The sequence below is a fragment of the Mustela lutreola genome, chromosome 16, assembly GCF_030435805.1.
Source record: "Mustela lutreola isolate mMusLut2 chromosome 16, mMusLut2.pri, whole genome shotgun sequence".
Taxonomy (NCBI): Eukaryota; Metazoa; Chordata; class Mammalia; order Carnivora; family Mustelidae; genus Mustela; species Mustela lutreola.
In genome coordinates this window covers 50650469-50672863 of record NC_081305.1, presented here as the reverse complement: position 1 = coordinate 50672863, position 22395 = coordinate 50650469, and the positions used below count along the sequence as shown (strand labels likewise).

General features: G+C 59.1%; 2 protein-coding genes across 3 annotated transcripts; one reads left to right on the top strand and one right to left on the bottom strand.

The window, feature by feature from the left end:
• Positions 1–17: 17 nt before the first annotated feature.
• On the bottom strand, positions 18–7399 carry TFPT (TCF3 fusion partner). Its single transcript, XM_059153682.1, has 6 exons — positions 7076–7399; positions 5828–6086; positions 3903–3973; positions 799–868; positions 475–693; positions 18–168 (listed from the first exon to the last, which is right to left on the bottom strand). The coding sequence occupies exons 1-6, from the start codon at positions 7096–7098 to the stop codon at positions 49–51; spliced, it is 762 nt and encodes a 253-aa protein (XP_059009665.1). The 5' UTR covers positions 7099–7399; the 3' UTR covers positions 18–48.
• A 151-nt stretch (positions 7400–7550) lies between these two features.
• On the top strand, positions 7551–22214 carry PRPF31 (pre-mRNA processing factor 31). Of its 2 annotated transcripts, none has more exons than XM_059153633.1 (14): positions 7551–7657; positions 9872–10056; positions 10157–10217; positions 12197–12280; positions 12837–12934; positions 13854–13960; positions 15328–15497; positions 17247–17404; positions 18584–18673; positions 19653–19780; positions 19853–19925; positions 20352–20480; positions 20572–20670; positions 21817–22214. In XM_059153633.1, the coding sequence occupies exons 2-14, from the start codon at positions 9880–9882 to the stop codon at positions 21940–21942; spliced, it is 1500 nt and encodes a 499-aa protein (XP_059009616.1). In that variant the 5' UTR covers positions 7551–7657; positions 9872–9879; the 3' UTR covers positions 21943–22214. The 2 variants fall into 2 exon arrangements, with proteins under 2 accessions (XP_059009616.1, XP_059009617.1); XM_059153634.1 differs by lacking the exon at positions 7551–7657 and adding an exon at positions 8155–8297.
• Positions 22215–22395: the final 181 nt, after the last annotated feature.

Here is a 22395-nt window from a genome sequence, read left to right as displayed (position 1 = left end):
AGACGGCGGCCAAGGCGTTTGTGGGGGTCAGTTTATTGGGAGTGGGGGTTAGTCAAAGGGAGGGCTGGCTAGGGTGGGGTATGGCAGCAGTTTGTCTGGCCCCCGAGAAACCCAGCTGGAGTCCAGGGCCTCATCTGCTTCAAAGCCAAAGTCTTCCTCAACCTTAATCTGGGGGAGAGAAGGAGCAGGTGTGAGTAGGCTTCCTCTATGCACCTGGGCGAAAACCCCAGCACTCCACCTTCCCTTCCACCCGTGGCCTCTGACCGTCCCTCCCTCTCTGCTCTAGTCCTCTTTCCTGCTCCCCGCAGCCTCCTCCAGGTCTCTCTCCTTCCTTTTCCACCAGAGCCCTCACCTGGCTTTTTCCAGCTTTTTCTCCATCCCTACCCACCCCCAACCATTCCCGCCCTACCTCCTTTCCCCAGTGGTCCCCAGCCCCCACAGCACTGTTGCCAAACCCGGGAGCCCTGGTCCCACCTGCACCGGGGCCAGCTCTGGACTCAACACGGCTCCCGCTCGGCGTCCATCCCGGGGCGCTCGCCGCCTCTTGCGTCCGCTGGGCCCCTCACCGGGGGTCGGGCTGCCGGGTTCTGGGGGTGCAGGTGTCCTTCGGGGCGGGGACAGGCCCTCTTTCTCTGGAGGCTCATTTTCAGCATTGCCAGGAGTGGGGGCATCTGTACCCTGGCTGCCCTCGTCCTGGTGGGGAGAAGGGGCAGCAGGTGAAGGCTCTGTCCTGGTGCCCAGCCCCCACTCCCCTGCCTCCCCCCCTCCACCCCCCGCCTGCCCTGAGGTCCCACTCACCTCAAGGACAATGGTCAGCTGGCTGGCGCGGTAGTCATCCCCATAAGCGTCCAGCACTCTCATAAGGAACCTGTGTCAGGGGCCACCAGGGTTGCAACCTCAGCGTCTGGTGGGTGGGGAAAGGGACACCCCACAGCCCAGCCCTGGCTCTGAAGCCAAGGTTTCCCTGGACCCACAGACCCAGAAGATTTGGAGCTTCCACGTCTGAGACCTGGGCGCCAAGTATCTGAGCAGCCTGTGGGACCCTGGGCCAAACAAGAGGACCTCTCTGCACCTGTTTCTTGCTCTGTCAACAATTCAGGACAACCCTGAGCGGGGTTGGGTGACAGGATAGGTAGAAGGGCATCTCCTAGTGCTTGGCCTACATTCCGCTGTCAGCCACTGTCCTTATCAGTAACAGGAGGGCAAGAGAAAGACGGGTGCGGAGCCCTCCTGCGGGGACTACCTTCTCTGCTTACCCCCTGTGCCTGCTTCTAAGAACGCCGGGGATTTTGTAAGCTCTGAATGCTGCCTGGGGGCCAGCACCCCGGCGGGGCACTTCACATGCCCCATGTGTCCCAGTCTCTTACTGGGTGTGTGTCCCACGGGCTCACGGGTTCTCCATGCTAGTGCTACATCGGGGAACCACACAAAATTCCCTGTGCCTACTGAACTTGGGGACATCAGCAAATCAACACACAGCAAGCTAGGCAGGCAGACACTGGATACCCGGAAGAGGGCTGAAACCTCCAAAAGATGATGGGGGATGCCTCACTGAGAAGGTGAGGGAGTGGCAGATAAACGTTTCTGGCGGGAGGAAGAGCCAGTGCCAGTGCCGAGGCCCTGAGTAGCATGTGTGCTGTGACAAAGGGCCTTCCTTGTTGGCCGTTGTAGGTAATTCTGGCTCTGACTCAGGTGGGACTCCCCGCAGGGTTCTGGACAGAGAAGTGACTTGGTCTACTTGCCTTTCCTTTTTTAAAAATTTGTGGTAGGATACACCTAACAGGGTATTTGCCACCATAGTCAAGTGTCCAGCTTGGTGGATTAAGCACATTCACACTTTGTGCAGCCGTCACCCCCATCTGTCTCCATGACTCTCCATTCTCCCCAAATTTAAACACCTCCCCACGCCCCTGCCTCTAGCAGCCACCGCTCTCCTGTCAGGCTCCGCGATCGTCAGCCCTCACCAGAGTGCGATCACACAGTGTTTGTCCTGTTGGGACTGGCCTACTGCACTCAGCACGATGTCTTCGCGGTTCGTGGTGTGGCACCCTTTCTGAGAGTGGGTGGTCTTCCTCCATGGGGACCACCCTGCATTCTCCATCCACCCACAGACAGACCCTCTATGTTTCTGCTTTTGGGGTATCTTGAGTACTGTTATGATCGTGGGCAGACACATCAGTGACCCCTTTTTCAACTCTTCTGGGGGGTTTACAGATAGGTGGAGTTGCTAAATCGTAGAGTAATTGTTTTTAAATTTGGGGGAATGGCCATGTAGTTTTTACGCAGTGGCGTGTCTTATTTTAGAAGACTTTCTCGCCACCCCCTGAATTTCTGACACAGTAGGTCTGGGGTGAGGCCTTGGAACCTGGATTTGTGACAGGTGCCCAGGTCCCTGGTCCAGGAGCCATGTTCCGAGAAGCATGGGGCTGAGCTCCAGGTGGACCGTTCCGAAAGCATGATCACCCCAACTGATCTGTACGGTTAAGGGAAGTTTAGCACATGCAGACGCGCTCCCGAACTTCGGATGTTTGAACTAGAAAGACCAGCCTTCCCTTCCATAAACTCTCCTGGTTTTACTGTAGGAGAGAATCTTGGCTAGTGGTACAACTGGGGGAAAATGTTCGGTCAGGGTATGTGGCAGGAGCCTACGGAGGGTCAGGGAGGCCAGCGCAAGTACGGCTCGCGTGGGGCGAGGAACCCAGTCCCTTGGCCCAGGGTGCTGGCCTCCTGGGTCTGTTCCGAGGGTGCATCAAGCGAGGAGGTAAGAGAGAGAAGCAGCTGGGAGGATCTGTTCTCTGAGGGGGAGCGGATCAGGAGCAGGGAGCGAGGTCAGGCTTAGCTTCGCGTGCGTGTGAGGGGACCTGAAGCCACTGTCCAGTGGGTGGCTGACAAAGGGACACAGAGTTCAAAGAGTTGCAGCCGGGATTCATAGGACGATGGTGCTCTGAGACTTTCTGGAAGCACACACAAAACCTTCTATGAGGACACAAATGTCCCGTTCCCATGCAACACGCTACAGTAGCCACTGGCCACCCGTTGCCATCATGGAGCCCCTGGCATGTGGCGAGAGCCACAGAGGAACTGACTTTCTGAGGTAATTTATTTGGGGTTCGATGTCAGTTGTCACATGTGATACTGAGCTATGGTGTGGCGAGCGCCACCGCGGGATGGAAGTTTTCACTTCATTTCAGTTTGGGTAAAAATCGCCACTGGTGGCTGCTGAGCACATGAACAGAGAAATGGAACTTTCTTTCATGCCAGTGAATTAAAATTTACTTGGACCGATGTTAGATTTCAAATTTAACGAAGTCTGGTTAAGTCGCCACCTGGGGCTACCGTGCTGGACAGTGGAGGTGTGGACAGGAGGGACCCAGGGCCGAGCCCTGGGGTACTGGGGCGAGGAGGAATGGCGAGGAGTCAGAGGAGGCAGGGGAAGCAGGTGGGTGAGGGCCGGCGCCTCCTGTGGGTCAGGTGGGTGCCGGGAAGAACTGGCTGAGCTGCTGGACACATTCCACAGACACGGGACATGGGACACAGCGTGTGGCGGGAGGCTCTGGTTGGGCTCATCCCCTCCCCTGAGCTCCTGTTCAACCCTCAGTAGCCACGAGATTGTGGCATTACCCACCTCAGCTGAGACGGGAAATGGGCTCAGAGAGGGTTGCTGCTTGCTAAGAGGCAGAGGGCAAACTGCCTGACACCATGCGAGGGCCTCTGTCCTGATCCGTTCTGCTGCGCACCCCATTTAAAGGGAGTGGACCTGCCTCCCCGCCCTGGCTCTGCCCTCACTCATCCCCTTCCCCGCAAGGCCTGGGAAGACTGAAGCCAACAAGAAGCTTGAGAGTGGGCGGGAACAGTGGCTGGGGGCAGAGGCACGGGCCCCCAGGGGGCCAGCGAGGGGTTACCTCCGCTCCTGCTGAAGTCGCCGTGTTATCCTCTGCACCTGATGGAGCCTGTTCAGGACCCGCTCGTTCACCTGCAGGGAGACAGAAGGCTCAAGTCACCCAGACTCTGCTCACTTCCTCTCGCAGTGAACTGAGCCCCAGCGGGGACCCAGGGAGCTGGCCCCACGGCCTCCGGGGCCTGCTGCACCCACTCTCTCCCTGCCCCTCTCCCTCGCCTCCGCTGCTCCCCGGCTGGCCTCCCCTGTCCTGGAGTCCTTCCCACGTGCCTGCACACCTCCCTCCCTCAGGTCTGGCCTCAGAGGTTACCTCCTCAGGGACCTCCTGCTACACTGCAACATCCTCTGCCCTCCTTGTGCCCTCAGTCACTCCTCTCTGCCTCAGTTTCCCTTACAAAACTCCTCACTGCCTTCTAGCTTATCCATTTTCCCTGCTCACTGTCTGCCTCCCCCACCAGACCCCAAGCTCCAAAGGACAGGGTCCGATGCCGTGAGCAGAACCTGGCGGCAGGGGTGCCCCATCAGTATTTGCTGAACGCGTGACTTTCCGCACGACTTCTGCTGTGGAAAGTGCTGACGGGCGCCACGTAGGCCCACTTGCTGGAGATGAGGCAGGCGGTGGCGACGTCAGGGCCAGCAGAGAGGTGTGCGGGCTGGGACACGAATGAGCGGGTACTACTCCGGGTCAGAAAGACCTGGGTTGGAAGCCCAGCCTGCCCCGTCCAGCTGCGTGCCCTTGGGTGAGTCACCTAGACCCTTGCTGAGCCTGTGTTTGTAAAAGAGGAATCAGGCCACCGCCCACCTGGACGGGGAGGACGGAGCAGGAACTCCAGTGCCAGCTCCATCTGAGCAAACGGTTGAGTCCCTTTGGAGCTCAGGATCCCGCTGCCAGCTTGGGGAGTGTGGGGGCGGGTAGGGGCAGTGGGACGTCCTGAAAGGTCCTGTGGACGCTCCCGTGTGACCGTGGTTGCTCTGATGTCCCCACCCGTGTACCGAGGAGCTGCGTAAACACAATGCCAGGGATGAAATGTCACTGCTATGGTGGAAGTCACCAGAGAGAGAAGAGGTAAGAGGGGTGCTGGAGGAGGGAAGGAGGCTGGGGTGAGCTGAGGACGGGGTGGGGCCGACGGCCGCCTCATGCCGGAAGTAGAATATCTGGTCTGTGTCACGTCCGACTTGTCCCCTACTGTCTATCACACCTGTGCACATATGCAACCATGCGGCAGACTATGCCCTGCGAACCTCCTAGTTGTCACTGGGTGTGCAGGAGCGGCTGGCCATGGGGTGTAGCCTCTGGGAGTACATTTTCATACACGGAGCCGACCTGCTCCAAGCACTCGCCCTGCTCCCACTTCGTGCATGATCCTCTCTGCCATCTGTCAGCACAAACCTCTGTCCTGCTCCAGGCAACTTGGTACGCTCTGCATCCAAAGAGGACTTGAATGTCCGTCCTTGTTCTCCACCGGCTCTGCCTCCTGACCCCTGCTCCGGCTCACACGACACCAGCCTCCCATCGTCCCCAGCGCCCCAACACCACCGATAGGGGTGGGATGATGTCCCCCAAAACGTCGTGGAGTCCTAACTCCCAGTACCTCCGAACGCGACCTTCTTTTGACATAGAGTCTTCGTAGAGAATAATCAAGTGAAATGAGGTCAGTAAGTGGGCCCGGGTCCTCACAGGAGGAGGAAACTGGGGCACGGATAGGCACACCCTGGGAGAACGCCACGTGAACACGAAGGCAGAGATCCTCCAGTCGGGGAGCAGCGGTGATTACCAGCAACTACCCAACGCAAGGAGAGATGTGGGTAGCAGGTTCTTCCCCGTGCCCCCTCGGTAGGTGGGGAAGGCTGGCACGCAGACAGGCGGAGACCAGGAAGGGGTAATTTTGGCCAGGGGGCCCCAAAATGGGGGATTCCGCACTCACCTACCTGCTCGATCTCCCGGCAGCGCCGCCCTAGCGCCTGGTACTTCCTACGATTTAGTTCCCGCTGGCGCCGATGCTGGCCACGGGCGGCCTCTTCCTCTTCATCTCGCTCACGGAGCCCTGAGCCGCCCAGACCCCCAGACACGAACTCCACTTCTGTCTCCAGTTCGCTCTCTAAGATGTGACCGCCGAACAGTGGAGGCAGCGCCAACTCCGAGCCTGGTGGTGCCGAGAACTCTTCAAAGCCCACAGCTGCCATGGTCCTGTAAGGTCAGGGGGTTCAGAGGCCTTGAACTTATGGCCCAGCTCCCTTCTCCCTCAGACCAGAGAGTCCAGACACACCCCCCCACCGCCGCCACCCTTCCTCCCACAGACCCGCGAGTCCAGACTCCCCAGCCCCTCCTCCCTCAGACCTGGGAGTCCAGACCCCCAGCCCCTCCTCCCTCAGACCCAAGAGTCCAGATCCCCAGCCCCTCCTCCCTCAGACTCAAGTGTCCAGACCCCCAGCCCCTCCTCCCTCAGACCCAAGAGTCCAGGCCCCCAGCTTCTGCTTCCTCAGACCCGAGAGTCCAGATCCCCAGCCCCTCCTTCCTCAGACCAGGAGTCCAGTCCCCCAGCCCCTGCTCCCTCAGACCAGGAGTCCAGGCCCCCAGCTTCTGCTCCCTCAGACCCGAGAGTCCAGACCCCCAGTCCCTCCTTCCTCAGACCCAGGAGTCCAGAACCCCCAGCCCTCCTTCCTAAGACCAGGAGTCCAGACCCCCAGCCTCTCCTCCCTCAGACCCAGGAGTCCAGACCCCCAGCCCCTGCTCCCTCAGACCAGGAGTCCAGGCCCCAGGCACTCCTCCCTCAGACCCAGGAGTCCAGACCCCCAGCCCCTCCTTCCTCAGACCAGGAGTCCAGACCCCCAGCCTCTCCTCCCTCAGACCCAGGAGTCCAGACCCCCCAGCCCCTCCTCCCTCAGACCCAGGGGTCCAGACTTCCAAACTTGCTCCCAGAGGATCCCAGGAAGTTCAAATCCCCATCGCCTCACTCAAGCTCGGGAGGCCGGGACTCCAACCTCGTCATCTCTCAGATCCAGAACTCCAAAGCCGTAACTTTCTCCCCCAGAATGTCCGAGTACAGACCCTGGTCCCTAAGACCGCAGTCGCATGAACTACAGTCCCCATCCGCCCTCCAGGAAAAGTGCACATGGCTGTACGTGATGCAGCCGCAATGCCTTTTGGGAATAGAAGTTTTCCCAAAAGCCACTCACCCCTCTCTCTGCTCCAGTTCCATGTCTCCCGCTCCCGGCGCCTCAGGTCTCAGAACGTCCAACCTCGCAAACCTCTGGGTTAGGTCCTTCGCAAAACTACCTGTCCCATCAGGCTTCACGGCCACCACATCCGGGACTTAGCCTCTAGGCCCTCTGGGACTTGTAGTTCCCGGCTTCCTGCTCCGCTCCCCACCCCCCTCCACCTCCGCCCTGAGTCCCGCCCGGCTTAAAGTCCTTGCTTTTTCGTCTCACTCCTTCCCGAGTCGTCTGAGTTGCCCCCGTCTTTATTCTTGTCTCTGAACCTTCCGTCTGGCTAGGGCGATTCCCCAGTTAGCAGGGTCAGTCCTCGGCGGGCCGTCAGGCCGACAAGTCCCCTCTCCTCTCGTCCTTACCGCCTCTGCGCCTAGCGGCAAGAGCTAATAAAGTTGTTGTTCCAAAGGCGGCCGAGAATGACGCGGGACAGGAGCCAATCAGAGCGCGCCTTTGTCGCGACGCCGGCGCGAGAATCAGAGGTCATCAGCGAGCGTCGAGCGCTGTTCGGAAGCGACTTTCCCTAGAAACCGTCGTGCGAGGCGGAGAGAGGTTCGTGTGAGGGAGACGGGGCGAGGGCGGGAGGCCGGAGACGGGGCCCGGAGGCGGGCGTGTGCAGGGAGAGAGGCAGGCCTTAGTAGGTTGGTTACGCGGAGGTCCTCTGTGTTTTGCAGCGTCCGTGCGCTAGCGGCTCCCTGCCGCTCAGCGCCGTGCCCGGTGCCCCGGCTTAGTCGGGTAATGATTATGTAATTACACTGGCCCGGACGCGCGGGGCGCGTCCCGTCTGCAGTGGGAAGGCGGGAGGGAGCTGAGGGCCGCGGAGGGCGAGGGGGCGAGGGGCGTCCCGGCGGTGGCGCGGCCGGAGAGGCGGGCTGGCCTGCGGCGGGCTGGTCGCGGCAGGGCGAGCGGTGAGCCAAGGGGGCACGGCCCCGGTTCCTGCGGAAATGTCCTCCGAACCGGGAAGACGCGCATTTGAAAGTGTTAGAAGTCCGAGCAGCCTTAAGTGTCTGGACGAACGAAAGGGCTCCGAGATGTGTTAACAGCGGGATGGGGTCTGGTCCGGGGCTCAGAGATGCACGCGGCGGGAAGCAGTGTTTGTGCCCCTGAGGGACGAGCAAATCACTCAGAGACCTGGAGAAAGCGTGATGTCGCCAGCGTAAGGACTAGATCGAGCCCTTCCCTCGTTCAGCAGGTGATTTTTCGGTACCAGCCACAGTGCTAGACGTTCCGTTAGATGTGAGGATGTAGCTGTGAGCAGACAGATGCGGTGCCCGGGTCTGCTGACCGTTGAGTGGAGACAGACAGGACACGCACAGACACCAAGTGTTACATGTATGGGGAGCGCCCTATATTCTGTAAGGAAGAGGGGCGCCTGGGTGGCTCCGTCGGTTAAGCGTCTGCCTTCACTTCAGGTCATGATCCCAGGGTTCTGGGATCAAACCGGGTATCCGGCATCGGGCTCCTTGCTCAGAGGGAGGTCTGCTTCTCCCTCTGCCCCTACCCCTTTGTGCTCACTCTCGCTCTCAAATAAGTACAAAAGTAAATACAGTTTTTCTTGTGCAGAGAAAGTGAGGAGGTGAGTTTCAGAGAAAGACACATGTGAGACCACGCAGGTGCATTAAAGAGAAGTCAGAGTAAAGAGGATACTGCGTCCAAGGGAGGGAGGAGGGTGTGAGGGAAACTGATCTCATAGGGATAGCTGGGCACCCAGGGGTCCCAAACTCCCACTTCAAGGGCCAGATCCGTCCTGTAACCTTTCAGGTTCGGCCTGTGCCGTGTGTGGTGGTCTGGAGGGTTTTAGATTTAGTTAAATTATCCATTTGAATAATTACGAGGCAACATTGAAACTAAAAGATTATAAAAATTCGGAATTTCTTGAAGAAAGAAAAATCCTGGCACCATGCAACCGATGGTCCCCCTTGCGAAGCAAGTCCATAGGTTTGCGTCAGCTGCGCGTTTACATTGCCCGGGAGTTCTCTGCTCTTCCTGTTGCCCAGCCCCCCGCGTGCTTCACTCCACAAATCACCCACGCAAAGTCTCTGTTTTTACACTTCAGGAGAGGGCGGTGTAGAAGAGTAGGAAGTGAGAAATGGGGTTTGTTTTTACGAAAAATGGAAAAGAACAGGAAGGAGGACAGTTTTCTCACTTTAAAAAAAAGTTAAGAGCAACCAGAAGGATGGTAGGTTTATACCTTGTTGAGTAGTCCCTCTCATTCTTTTCCATTTCATGGGACTCAGAGAAAATACTCATTTTGTCCAGCCCCTGGAGTCAACGAGGAGGCTGCTCGTGGCCAGAGGGGGTCAGGCTGGGGGCTCTAGATGTTTTAGGCTGCACCTGGTTGCCCTGATGGCTGGGGAGATCAGTATTTTAGGACATCTGTCATTCATTTAGGGCCCAACGGTTTGGGGAAGGGGTCTCTGGTATAGGACAAAAAAGGGTCTGAGGCAAGGTTCCCATCTCATCAAGGGGAGGATGTAAATTTTTTAAGTCTTAGTGAGGTGGTGGCGTGTGGGGCATCCTGTTATCTTTTCCAGTGACATGAGTGTGAGTACAGTGAGTGGTGTGAGCTGTGACCAGAGACCACCTGCTTCTGGGAGGTTTGCTCACAGAGCGGTTTGGTAGTGACTGAGCACCTGTTACCTGCCAGGCGCTGAAGAAAAAGCGCATGAAAATTCTTGTGGTGTCGATCCAGGAAGGACCAGCCCTTCTGGGCGGGGAGAAGCCATTCGCATTAATGAGGGGGGACCCTGCTCTCCTTCCCCATAGGCCTCGGCATGTCCCTGGCAGATGAGCTCCTGGCTGACCTTGAGGAGGCGGCAGAGGAGGAGGAAGGAGGAAGCTATGGGGAGGAAGAAGAGGAGCCAGCAATCGAAGATGTGCAGGAGGAGACGCAGCTGGATCTTTCCGGGGACTCGGTCAAGAGCATCGCCAAGCTGTGGGACAGCAAGATGGTGAGCCGGCTGCAAAGAGAAGCTGCGGGGAGGGGTGATGTGTGCAGTCGCTCTGCCTCCTCCCAGTCCCAAGTTCTGACTCTCTGTCTTCCCTGAGCAGTTTGCCGAGATCATGATGAAGATTGAGGAGTATATCAGCAAGCAGGCCAAGGCTTCGGAAGGTACCTTCTCCCCTCCTGCTCCCCCTCGCCCTCCCAGCCCCTGGGCTCTCTCACTGCGCGCAGCTTTGAAAGTTCAGTCTCTCGCTCTCTCGGCCTTTTGGAGAGCCCATATCTCCATCCCAGCACAGGCTTCTCCCCGAGATGGTGTCATGCTGTAAGGCTGACTCTCCTTAAGTCCGTGTTCGGAGCCGAGTGCTTGCTTGTGGCCTTAGGGCTCACCTTCCAGGGTTCTTGTGCCTGGTTAAGGGTCCCGCCACATCCGTAAACCACTTGTTCTGTTGTTTACTTCCTGTTTTCTTTAATTCAGCGTAGTCTTTTCTTTCAGTTTGCCTAAGAGGGGCTCTTTGCCACCGTGAGTGGAAAACTGGTGTCATTTGGTAAATAGAGAGTAGCCTTCCGATGTGCAGTTATCAGACCGTCAGCTGTGGGGGACACTGGGTTGTGTCTGGAGCACTTGGCCCAGCTCTGAGCGCTGCTCCTGTTGCTGCCGATTCTTGAGGGGGTGGAGCTCCAGGCTGGGATTTGTTAGCAGATGTTGTGGGCACAGCCGCGGTGTGGGCAGAGCAGAGTCCTGGACAGACCTGCTCTCTCCTTCCTTCCTTTGAAGCTTTCATGAGGTGCCCCAAGGCAGGCCTGTGTGGGCACCTGGTGCCCTGGGGAATCCACCCAGCTCTCTGCTCTCAGAATGCTCAGGATCTGGCAAAGCAGACAGCCCATGTCTGGGCAGTTGTGGGCAGTGCCTGCTGGGGTGGGGGGAGTGCAGGACACGAGCTGCTAGGTGGGGGCTGACCCTGCCTCAGAGGTTAGGAAGAGCTGATCGCTGAAATGGGCTTCGAAGCATGAATACACACCCCAGGCCAAGAGCAGTGGCTGTATGCCCTGGTGAAGGGAGCTGTGTGTGCCAGCCTCACTCGTCTGGAGTGGCAGAGGCGGTGGTCTGGAGAGCTGTGGGGAATGGAGGAAGGGACACTCCCTGATGGTGGGTCAGCCTTCAGGTTAAGTCAGACCTGATCCCACTTGGTGTCTGGTCGGGGAGGTGGACACGGAGCATCTCCAGTCTGGGTGGCGGCTGTGTCTACTGGATGGGGCCAGAGTGCCCCGGGAGCACAGAGGAGAGACCCTGAAAAGAGGAAAGGATCCTGAGGTGCCGCCAAGTCCTCAGGAAGCAGAGACATTTAAACTGTCAGGGTTACAAATGGGGGCCCCGGGGCCAGATCTCAGCTCTGTTGTGTGCTGGCTCTGTGGCATCAGGCCACGTCCCTCCATTTCTCTCCCTGCTCACTGGTAACACCAGCCTCCCTTGGTGGTTGTGGGAGATCAGGGCAGTACCCATAAGGCTGCAGGAGCAGCGGCACACGTGGTAAGTCGTGGGTTTCGGCCACTGTGCTTATGGCGCCCTCAGTGTCCTCATCGTTATGATTGTTGTTAAAACCTGGAGAGGAACTTCTCAGAAACAGGTGAGGAAGGGATGTGCCAGCGAGTGGGAATAGCATATGCAGAGGCCCAGAGGAGAGCGAAGCAGTGCCGAGTGCCCGGGTGGTACAGCCCTTCCTGGCTGGCCTGCGATAAGACGGGGGCGTCTCGAGAGCGTGGGGCTGGGACAGTGCCGAGGCCATCGGAGAGAGAAACTGCAAAGCCAGACAGTCAGCAAATAGCCAGGCACTGTGCTGGGCACCGGCGGCGTAGCCGTGGTAGACACGCAGTACCTGTCCTCACAGGGCTTCCTTTCTGGGGGACTTGACTCTCTGCCTGAGTGCATGGAGAGCCCCTGGAGGTGTTATCCTGGAGTGCAATGGGGTCATGTCTCGACTGGCCTGGAGGAGAGCGATGGGAGGTGGGCTGACATGGAAGCCCCGCTCCAGGTTTTGTCCTCAGTCCCCAGCTCCCCTCCAGCCACACGCCGCTGCCCCCTGACTCCCCCCGCTGTGGGAGCCTTTTGATACACACCCAACCACCCAGGTGGTTTGTCGTCCTCACAGTGATGGGACCGGTCGAGGCAGCGCCCGAATACCGGGTCATCGTGGATGCGAACAACCTGACCGTGGAGATCGAGAATGAACTGAGTGAGTTCTGGGAGGGCGAGCAGACATGGCCCCATGTGGTGTCCCTCACCTCCTCCTCGCATCCCTAAGGAGGGAATAAGCAGGATCCTGCTTGCCTTCCCCAGGGTCCTGCCCACAAATCCTCATCCTAGTTCAAGTCCAGGTTCAGCTGCTGTAACAGAGCAGCCTGAATAAGAAGGAAGCGTGCTTTCCTCTGATGCAAGACTCTAGATCAGGCTCTTTCTGTCTTGTTGATCTGCCATCTGTGTCGGGCCACAGGATGACTGCCTACCTCCAGCCATCACCTCCACGTCCCCACCAGCAGAATGGGAAAGAAGAGGAGGGCACAGTTCTTTAAGGGGGTGACGTGGAAATTGCACGTGTCACTTAAGATCACATCTTGTAGACCAGAATGATCTCATGTGGCCACATCTAGCAGAACGGGCTGCTGGTTATCTGTGAGCCCAGCTGAATTCAGGGGTTTGGTTACCAGAGGAGGGAGGGGGGATGGGTGCTGGGGACAGCCAGCAAAGTCTGCCTGCCCTCATCAGATAACTGCCTTTCCCATGTTTCTTAGACATCATCCACAAGTTCATCCGAGATAAGTACTCAAAGCGCTTCCCTGAACTGGAATCTCTGGTCCCCAACGCACTGGATTACATCCGCACAGTCAAGGTGAGCAGAGAGAGGTCAGAACTCAGGAGGAACTGAGTCCCCTGGATCGCCCCTCATGTGAAGGTGGGAGGTGGGGGCAGAGAGCAAGTAAAGGGCCCAGAGTGAGGCTGCCCGAGCCTTAGCTGCCTTCCTTGTTCTCTTGAGACCTAGAGATACTGGAGGGGATGGGTGGTAGGTCATCTGCTCCAGGCTTCCCAGCAAGAGACGGATGGAGCCTGGAAAGGATGTCCTTGGGACTCTGCCCCACGTCCAGTGCCGCCGCTTCCCTGGATGGGTCTCCCAGGAAGGTCTGCGAGCTGCTCGAGGCCGAGGAAGCAGGCAGGGAGATGAGGGGGTCCCTCGTGCCACCAACAGTGGTTGGAGCCGGTGGCATTTGAGTCGAGATCTGAAGGTTGATGCAGGGGTAGCTGTGCAGAGATCTGGGGGAAGAGGTCACAAGTACCAAGACCCTGGGTGGTCACAAGCCCTGCTGTGTTCAGAAAGGAGGAAGTGACCAGCAAAGTTGATGAGGTCGGGTCCCATGTGACCCCAAGGCTGTGGGCCTTCTGGGAAAGCCACAAGAGGGTCAGGTGCTAGGGAGGGCGGGGACAGCAGTGAGGAGTCTCCTGCGTGAGGCTAGGAGAAGGTGCGGATGGTTGGGGGGCCTACGCACAGCGAGGCAGTGTGGTTAGATTGGCAACCTCAGTTGATGCATGCAGCGGGTCTGCCTGGGCCGAGTTTCTGAGTGGCCGCGCCGGGCAAATGCTGCTGATGCTCTGAGCAGTGAAGTCCCTGGGACTGGGAGGCGGCAGGCACCCTGTGTATAGTCCCTAGCTGTCCCTGTGTCCGCAGAAGAGACCCAGGTGTATGCAGGAGCAAGAAAGGTTCTAGGGCCTTCCTGAGTCTCTGCTCCTCCCCTCTGTTGCCTTCTCACCCCTAGGAGCTGGGTAACAGCCTGGACAAGTGCAAGAACAATGAGAACCTACAGCAGATCCTGACCAACGCCACCATCATGGTCGTCAGTGTGACCGCCTCTACCACCCAGGGGTGCGTGCACGGGGGGAGAAGTCACTGGGGCCCCTCAGGCCCATCTAGTGGCCGATGAAGATCTTGGGGTCCCAGTGGCACAGGTGTCCGTCTCAAGAGGACAGGTCATTTTTGTTCCTCACATGTTTGACGAGGGCCCGCTGTAAGCCAGGCACCGGGCTGTTCCCGGGGATGCTCAGTCAAGCGAGGGGCCTGTAGTCGGAACTGGCGAGGCAGAGGGCAAACCCACAGTAGAAGCATTTGTCTCTGGCACGCCATCCCTCACTGGAATGGAGGGGTCTGTGAAGGCAGGGACTTTGTGTTGGCCCCTTGGTCTCTACCTTCCCCTCTGGCATCTGTGCCCACGAGGAAGAAATGTATGTAACCCCAGAGCAGAGTCCAGTGGCATGGAGACCTCCTCCCTTGGGCTGCCTTTCTGCTCATTGAGTAAATGCTACCGAGCACTGAGCACTGTTCTGAGGTCAGAGATTAGAGAACTCAGCAGAGCAGAAACTGCCCTGCCCATGCTCCTGTTTGGGGGGAAGCAGGTGCACACACAGGTCGAAGGCTGGAGGGCGAGTGTTAGAATGCACACGGGGTGCCAAGGGGCATGGAGAACAAGACAAGAGGGACCTGTCCTCCTGGGCCGGTGGCTTCCTAGAGGAGGTGACGACGCAGCTGCAGGCAGGGACCAAGCTCTCCAGTGGGAGAGCAAGTGGGCTCCTAGCTTGCCACTGCTGGGGGCAGCCGTGAGCATCAGCCCACTGGGCCGTGGTTGCAGGTGCCTGCGGCCGGCTCCATGGTCCCTCCTCTCTGCGGCTTACAGCAGATGGGGTGAGGGAGGGAGGGGTATGGCTGGGTCTGGCTACCAGCTCTGTGGCTGCAGGCCAGTCCCTTCACCATCTGGGCCTCGTGTCCCTTCTCAGTAAAATGACAGCAATAACAGCCCCCCTTTTGTGGTTTCCTGCCATAAGTACTCGCCCAACATCTTCTGTGTGCCAGGTATGCGCTGGGCATGCTGCTGAGGGCCACACAGCTGTGGGGTCCCTCTCCTGGGGCCAGCTGGTCTGGCACAGAAGTGGGCGGGTCATGGAGAGGCCTTACAGAGGCGTCGTTGGTCAGCAGTCGGCTTCGGTGGCAGGCAAGGGTGAGACCTGGAGGAGGAGCTGGCAGGGACACGTGGGCAAAGGCAGAGACCGGTGTGGGCAGGCAAGGCCCAGGCTGGCAAGGTGCCCCCTGAAAACCAGGATTCCCAGTAGCCCCTGCTTCCAGGCCTCAGGGCCATTGGCTGTGCACACAGCTAGGGGGGACATGGGCTCCTGTGCCAGGCAGACAGGACACACCGTGGAGGCCGGGGTCCAACCCAGCCACGTCCCTCACCGCTGCAGGCAGCAGCTGTCGGAGGAGGAGCTGGAGCGGCTGGAGGAGGCCTGCGACATGGCGCTCGAGCTGAATGCCTCTAAGCACCGCATCTACGAGTACGTGGAGTCTCGGATGTCCTTCATCGCGCCCAACCTCTCCATCATCATAGGGGCGTCCACAGCCGCCAAGATCATGGGTGAGGCCCAGGGCAGAGTGCGGACACAGGGCTGTCCTTGAATAATGCAACCTTGGGGAAGCCTCGTCCCTCCTTTACAAGATGGGGCATCTGGCCTGGGCCCTCAGCACTGTGTCCCCCTTGCCCTTGCCCCTGTCACCCCTCCTAGAGGTCGCGGAGGTCAGCTGCCCTGCTCTTCCTGCAGACATGCGGGGACAGGATGGTAGCCCTGAGCAGGGCTGGACTGAACAGGCTGGAGGAGGCAGGAGCATGACTGCTGGAGAGGCTGCCCCCTTGGCTGCCACGTTCCAGCAGCTCCCGGTTCTGCACAGACGCCTGGGCAGCCCGGCACTAGCAGCGTCAGCTCTCGGGGCCTTGGTCTCACCCGCGAGATGGGGACTGCAGTCCTGACCACGTGTCAGGAGTGAGGTGGGCACTCCTCCTCGATCCCCTCAGAGCGCCCTCTCGGGCTCCTCACGCCTTCAGCCATGAGAGTCTTCAGGGGAGTTGTGTGCAGCACCGGTGCGGCTTTGCTCCGGCTGCCCTAACAAGCACCGCGGGCGGGGGCAGGGGCTGAGCTCCCAGGTTCGCTGTCACATGGTCCCCGAGGCTGGGAGGCCAGGACCAGCGTGTCAACAGTCTGGGCCCTGCAGAGGCCTTTCTCCTCGGCTTGTCGGTGGCCAGCTGCTCCCACGGCCTCCCCTCTGCACATCTGTGTCCTCAGCTCTTCTTCCGAGGACACTGGTTGTGCTGGATCAGGGCCCATCTGCTGACGTCCTAACACTTTAATCACCTCTTTCAAGGCCTGTTTCCAAACACAGTCCCGTTCTACAGAACCAGGTGCAGGGCTTTGACATAGGAATCTGGGTCATAGCTCAGGCTTGGGTGGCCGACGTGTGCAGGGTAGAAAGAAGCAGAGGTTTCAGGGCAAGATAAACTTGTGTGTGGGTCCTCCTTCCCTCCTCACTGACTTCACATCTTTGGGCAGGTGACAGCATGTGCCTCGGTTTCCCCAGGTGTGATAGGGCTTTGCTACTGTCCTGTGAGTGCTGGGCAGAAATCAGGGTGTCAGCCAGTTCCTGCGTTCCTTTGTATTTACGAGCTTCTAGAGAGGAATCCGCTTCTGTCTTCTCCAGCTTCTAGAGGCTGTTGCATTCCCCCGTCTTAAAGTCTCCTGTCTCACCTCCCTGTGACTCTCTGCCTTTCTCTTCCCCATCTCAGAGTCCTTCACATGATCGTATCTGCAAAGCGTCGTAGGTTATGCAGATTGAATCAGAGTGTGTGTGGGGGGGCAGGGGGTGTGTGGGGGCCCGTCCCTGTGCGGGAGGCGTGTGTTTGATGACACAGTCGACCTCGACCTTAAAAACACCCAGTGCAGGGCTTGGCGTGCAGCAGACCCCCATCAGAGGCAGCATTTCTAGCTGCAGTTTCCCTGCCCCCAGCCTGCAGACGTGCTCATGGGAAGCCGGGGTGATTGATGCCAGGCCCGTCCTCCGGGTGTCCCCCGGGTGCTGGCAGCTGGTGGGAGACACACAGAGCTCTGCAGACTTGGGGCGCGGGTTACTGTTGGGCTGACTTCTTGCTGTGCATCCTCAGGCCAGTGGTTTCACCTCTCTGAGCCTCCTCCGTATCCTCCTTCTAAAACGGGATTTGTCAGCCCTCTCTGCAGGGCCAACTCAGGAATTCAATCAGAAACACAGACACACAGGCACGCAGTGAGCCCCCAAATAAACACCCTGAGCGGTTTTGACATCCTCCCTCCGGTTGCAGGGGTGGCGGGGGGCCTAACCAACCTCTCCAAGATGCCGGCCTGTAACATCATGCTGCTTGGGGCACAACGAAAGACGCTGTCCGGCTTCTCGTCCACATCCGTGCTGCCACACACTGGTTACATCTACCACAGCGACATCGTGCAATCTCTGCCCCCGGTGAGTCCCCTCTGCCCCCAGCGTGGCTCCCCGTGGAGCTTCCGCTGTGTCAGACATAGCCTCAGCTCCTCAGTTCCCACTGGTCAGAGCTGGGGACCATGGTCAGGAGCTCAGACGACAGGGTCACACGGGGCATCAGAACGAGGACGCTGGAGCCGATGTGTCAGGGTTGGGGTTCTAGAGCTCCACTTAACCAAGGCAAGAGGCATGAGCTCTGTGCCTCAGTGTCCTTGTCTGTCAAATGGGAACAGAGCCTGCCTCGTGGGGTTGGGATTAGGACTGCTACAAATGGAATTCTTTCAGGCCCCACTTGGATGTAACAAGCAGTGTCAGCATTAGCTTGCAAGTGGCAGGGGTCCCCAAACCGTCCTCAGGTTCAGTAACCCCCTAAAGGGACGAACGGACTCCAAGCCGACCCACCTGGGCTTGCGGTCGTGAGAGGACAGACTCACATCAGCCAGGGGAGGAAGCATGTGGGGCAGGGCCTGATGGTGCCACCCACCGCACTCCCAGTTGTCCTCTCCCTGTCAAGACACGTCACTCCTGGCCTGCACACCTGCCCGCGTGCAGGGACACCCACCCCCAAAAAAGCCTGGCTGAGCCGAAGTCCGGAGTCTCCACTGGGGCTCACTTGTGCAGACGTGACCGGGTAGCCCAGGTGGCTGAGCTGGGCTCCAGGTTGAGACCCCGTCACCCAAAGACCCTATTTCTAATCCCATGGTTGGTCTCTGCCTTGTCCAAGGCCCTCAGGCCAGCAGAGCTCACCGCCCAGGGGCTGAGGACTGAGGGCTGGCCTTAGGGCAGGGTTATAGGCGCTTGCTGCTAACTTTGTTATCACTACCAACTAGATGTGTGGCTGGGGGTTTACGTCTACCATCTTTGTGTGTCTCAGAGCGTGGGCCACTGACCTTTCTGCTACACAGGTGGATGTTTTCTGTCTTAATCACTGTTTTTAGCATGTGATCATCTTCTACCTGTAGTAAAGCGGCTGTCTCTGGAGACGGCTTCCGGCTGTCCATAATAAGCCTGGGGAAAGAAAACCGTGATGGTGCTGATTTGGTGCCATAACGCTCTATCATGGTGACATGTGGTGGAAATGGTGGTGGCTGGGGTTTGGGGAAAGCTCGATGCTGGCAAAGGGAGCCTCCCCTCAGGTCTGCCCCATCTCCGCTGCTTCAGGATCTCCGGCGGAAGGCGGCCCGGCTGGTGGCCGCCAAGTGCACGCTGGCAGCCCGTGTGGACAGTTTCCATGAGAGCACAGAAGGGAAGGTGAGGCGCGGGCAGGCGTCCGTCTCTGTTGGTCTGTCTGCTCTACCAGCCTTGTCATGGTGCAGTTTACTTGTCTCCCTTGGCAGGCTTGCTCCATGAAAGTGGGTGTGTTTTCTGTCTCGTACGTTGGCATTCAAACACCCAGCCTGACCGCATTCGGGCTTCGTCTCTCTTCCCCTCCCCGCCTTCTCCCTCACCCTTTCTCTTTCCCTCTGAACCACTGGTCGAGGTGCTGGGGGAGAGCAGTGAGCCACTCAGACCACAGCCCTGCCTCAGTGGCATTCATGTTCTGGCCGGGGGCGGGGTGAGGAGACGGGGGACATCTGTGGTATGTCCAGGGTGCTGCGTAAATGCGGAGATGGGATCAGAGGGTCCTGGGCTGGTGAGGGAGAGTGGGTGCTGGGTTAACCAGTATGTCAGGGAGGGCCTTTCTGGAAAGATGAACGTCATGTACTCAAGTGAAGCTAACAAGCAAGTCAGGCGAGTGTTTGGGGGAAGAGTCCCAGGAAGAGGAAACGGCCAGTGCAAAGGCCCGGGGCCTGGCACACAGCAAGCTTGGAAGAGAAGGCCTTGGGAGGGGGCAGGTCACGCGGAGCCTGTGTGCCCCGGAGAGAGCTCGGTTATCAGCAGAGGTGCTGACGGGGGCCGATCTAGGGTCTTTCCAGAAGAAAAAGCCCAGTGGGACAGAAACCATGGAGGTGAGGCTCCCAGGTGACCCCCTTTGGCCACCTGTGCAGGCCAGAGCTGAAGGCTGGGGAGGGGAGACAGGCATTGCATTTGGGGGGCTGCTGGTATCCCCCCCATCCCCCATCAAGAAGATAGTAATGTGAGGGGTGCGGGGAGAGGTCTGAGCCCACGACCTGAGCGTGAGGTAGAACTAAACCCCAACAGAGGATAGGACCCCTAGGCCTGGGGACAGGCATGACACTCTGGCTGATGGCGGGGCAAGGCCCTGATGGGACCCTTCTGCCCTCCCCAGGTGGGCTATGAACTGAAGGACGAGATTGAGCGGAAGTTCGACAAGTGGCAGGAGCCACCACCTGTGAAGCAGGTGAAGCCACTGCCTGCGCCCCTTGATGGGCAGCGCAAGAAGCGAGGCGGCCGCAGGTGGGCCCTAAGGAACATGGGGGTGGGAAGGGGGGCTCACGTGCCCAGCTGACCCTTGCTGCCCATCCCCAGGTACCGCAAGATGAAGGAGCGGCTAGGACTGACCGAGATCCGGAAGCAGGCCAACCGCATGAGCTTTGGAGAGGTCAGGCCCTTAACCCTGATGCCCCTTTCACATTTCTTCCTCTCTGCCGGGCACCAGCCCACATCCGTGCCCCCCACGGGACCAATGTAGTACTCAGTGCCGGCCCTGTCCCTCCCCACAGCCTTGCCCTTCTGTATGTGCCCATCCCCAGACTTCCCCTGTGCTGTCAGTCTCGCTGAGCATCCTCCTACCGGTCCTGCAAGAACGAGCTCAGATGCCGTTTCACCAGCAAGCTGGCTTTCCGTTGTTGAGCCCCGTGCGTGTGCACGTGCATGCACATGCGCGCGGAGCTACACACACAGCCCCTCTCGGCTGTCTGCTTGGGGAGTGGTAGCAGGACCGTGCTCACTGGGCCCCAGCAGGCACCTGAATCGGGTGACCGCCTGGGCATCTGATGAACTCTGGGATGCCTTCCTCTCCTGCCAGATCGAGGAGGACGCCTACCAAGAGGACCTGGGCTTCAGCCTGGGCCATCTGGGCAAGTCGGGCAGCGGGCGGGTACGGCAGACACAGGTGAACGAGGCCACCAAAGCCAGGATCTCCAAGACACTGCAGGTACGGGCCTGGCCGGAGTGGGCCCAGGGTGGGGGAGCTCCGGGCAGAGAGTCTGGGCCCAGCCCAACCCTCCCGTCCACTCCCCCCACAGCGGACCCTGCAGAAGCAGAGCGTGGTGTATGGAGGGAAGTCCACCATCCGCGACCGCTCCTCAGGGACCGCCTCCAGCGTGGCTTTCACCCCGCTCCAGGTATTGGGTGCTGGAGTCAGGGGGCCCGGGTCTGGGCTGGCCCTGAGCAAATCCCTCTGGTCTGAGTGGCCCTAAGCAAATCCCTCTCTGGGCTCCAGTTTCTTTGCCTCTGAGGCAGGCACATGGAGTTCCTCATTGGGCTGTTGTGGCTGGCGTTTCAGGGAAGGTCTTGGAAGGGAGAGTGCAGTTCCTGGTGCTCAAGCTCACAGGGACAGAAGGGAAACGTCGTGCCAGCAAGCACAGGCTGGCTTTAGGATCAGGCTGGGACTTCGGGTGACCAGTTGTTCCCTGTGACCTGGAGCTGGCTCAGCCCCTCCCGGAGGCGCTGGGTGGTGGGGACAACCTCAGGGTTGAAACTAAGAAGGGTCATAGCTAGCTGGCTGGGACGGGGAGGTCCCACCCAGCCACCGATGCACTGGGTGGAGCCGCTGCGTCTGTCCATCTCTCTGCTCCCCCAAGGAGGGCCAGCGTGTCTCACGTGAGCTCATTCGCCCCATCAGCAAGGGTGTACTGAGCTCCGAGCGGCATTGCAGGCTCTGGGGATAGAGCCACAAGCACGAGACGGGAAGCCTTGCCCTCTTGGAGCTTGTGGTGTGGCAGGGGCCGGAAGTAAGATACAGAGCCTGCTGGTAGGTAGGAAGTGCATGGAGGGGAAAGGGAGTAGGAGCACGGTGGCTGGTTGGAGCCGCCCAGGGAGCCTGAGAGAGGAGGTGAGGACTGCCCGGGAAGATGCTGGGAATGCTGCGAGCTAGCGCGGGTCTGCGTCACCAGTGGTGTTGCTGTGGTTTGTACTAGGGCCACAGGCAAGTCACTCAGCTCTGTGACTTGGTTTCCTTACTCAGGAACCAAACGTGGTCAGCTGTTTTGAAACACTGGTATTTTTAAAATCACCTGGACGACTTGTTAAAAATTCAGATGCCCAGGTCCTCCCCACTCTCCCCCAATCCCAGACCCCTGGAGTCAGAATCTCCCAGGTTTGGGGCGGCGGCAGTTTGGTGAGTGGTCATCTGTTCTCAAATCGCCCTGGAGCCCAAGGACAACTGAGAAGGGCGTCCTGGACATTTCACGTTCTTTCACGGGATGGGCGAGCCTTGTCAGGGGCTGGCCCATCTCCCCACTCCATCATCACCTCCTGTACCTGCCCAGGGCCTGGAGATTGTGAACCCACAAGCAGCCGAGAAGAAGGTAGCTGAGGCCAACCAGAAGTATTTCTCCAGCATGGCGGAGTTCCTCAAGGTCAAGGGCGAGAAGAGCGGCATCATGTCCACCTGAGGGGCTGCGCCCTCGGGGGCTGACCCTGAAGCTGCGCAGGCCCTGCCCTTCTGAAGGGATCCTGGTCAGGATAGGGCTGGGAGGGCCGGTCCTCAGCCTGGTGCCAGGACTGTCCGGGGTGGCTTGGGAGGAGGCCCGGCCCCCCAAGCACCAAGACTGCTCCCCACTGCAGAGCGGCAGAGCCAGTCTTCATCTTGCCTCATCTTTTGTATTTTAACTAGGAAGGGAGATACTTTTGGAAAAAGTGCAATTAAAAGCACATTATCAGGTTCTGTCCCTGGGAAGTGATCATTTGTCAAACGAGTGACTGGAGGAGTCAGAGCTGTGGGGGTTGGGGGCACAGATCCAGGTGGCATCTGGGCCTGTCCCTGGTCTTTCACTTCCCTGTCACGGATCCCAGGAAGAGCAGAGCCCTCTCTGTCTCCAGCCTGCCTGGAGAAGGTCATGTGTTCT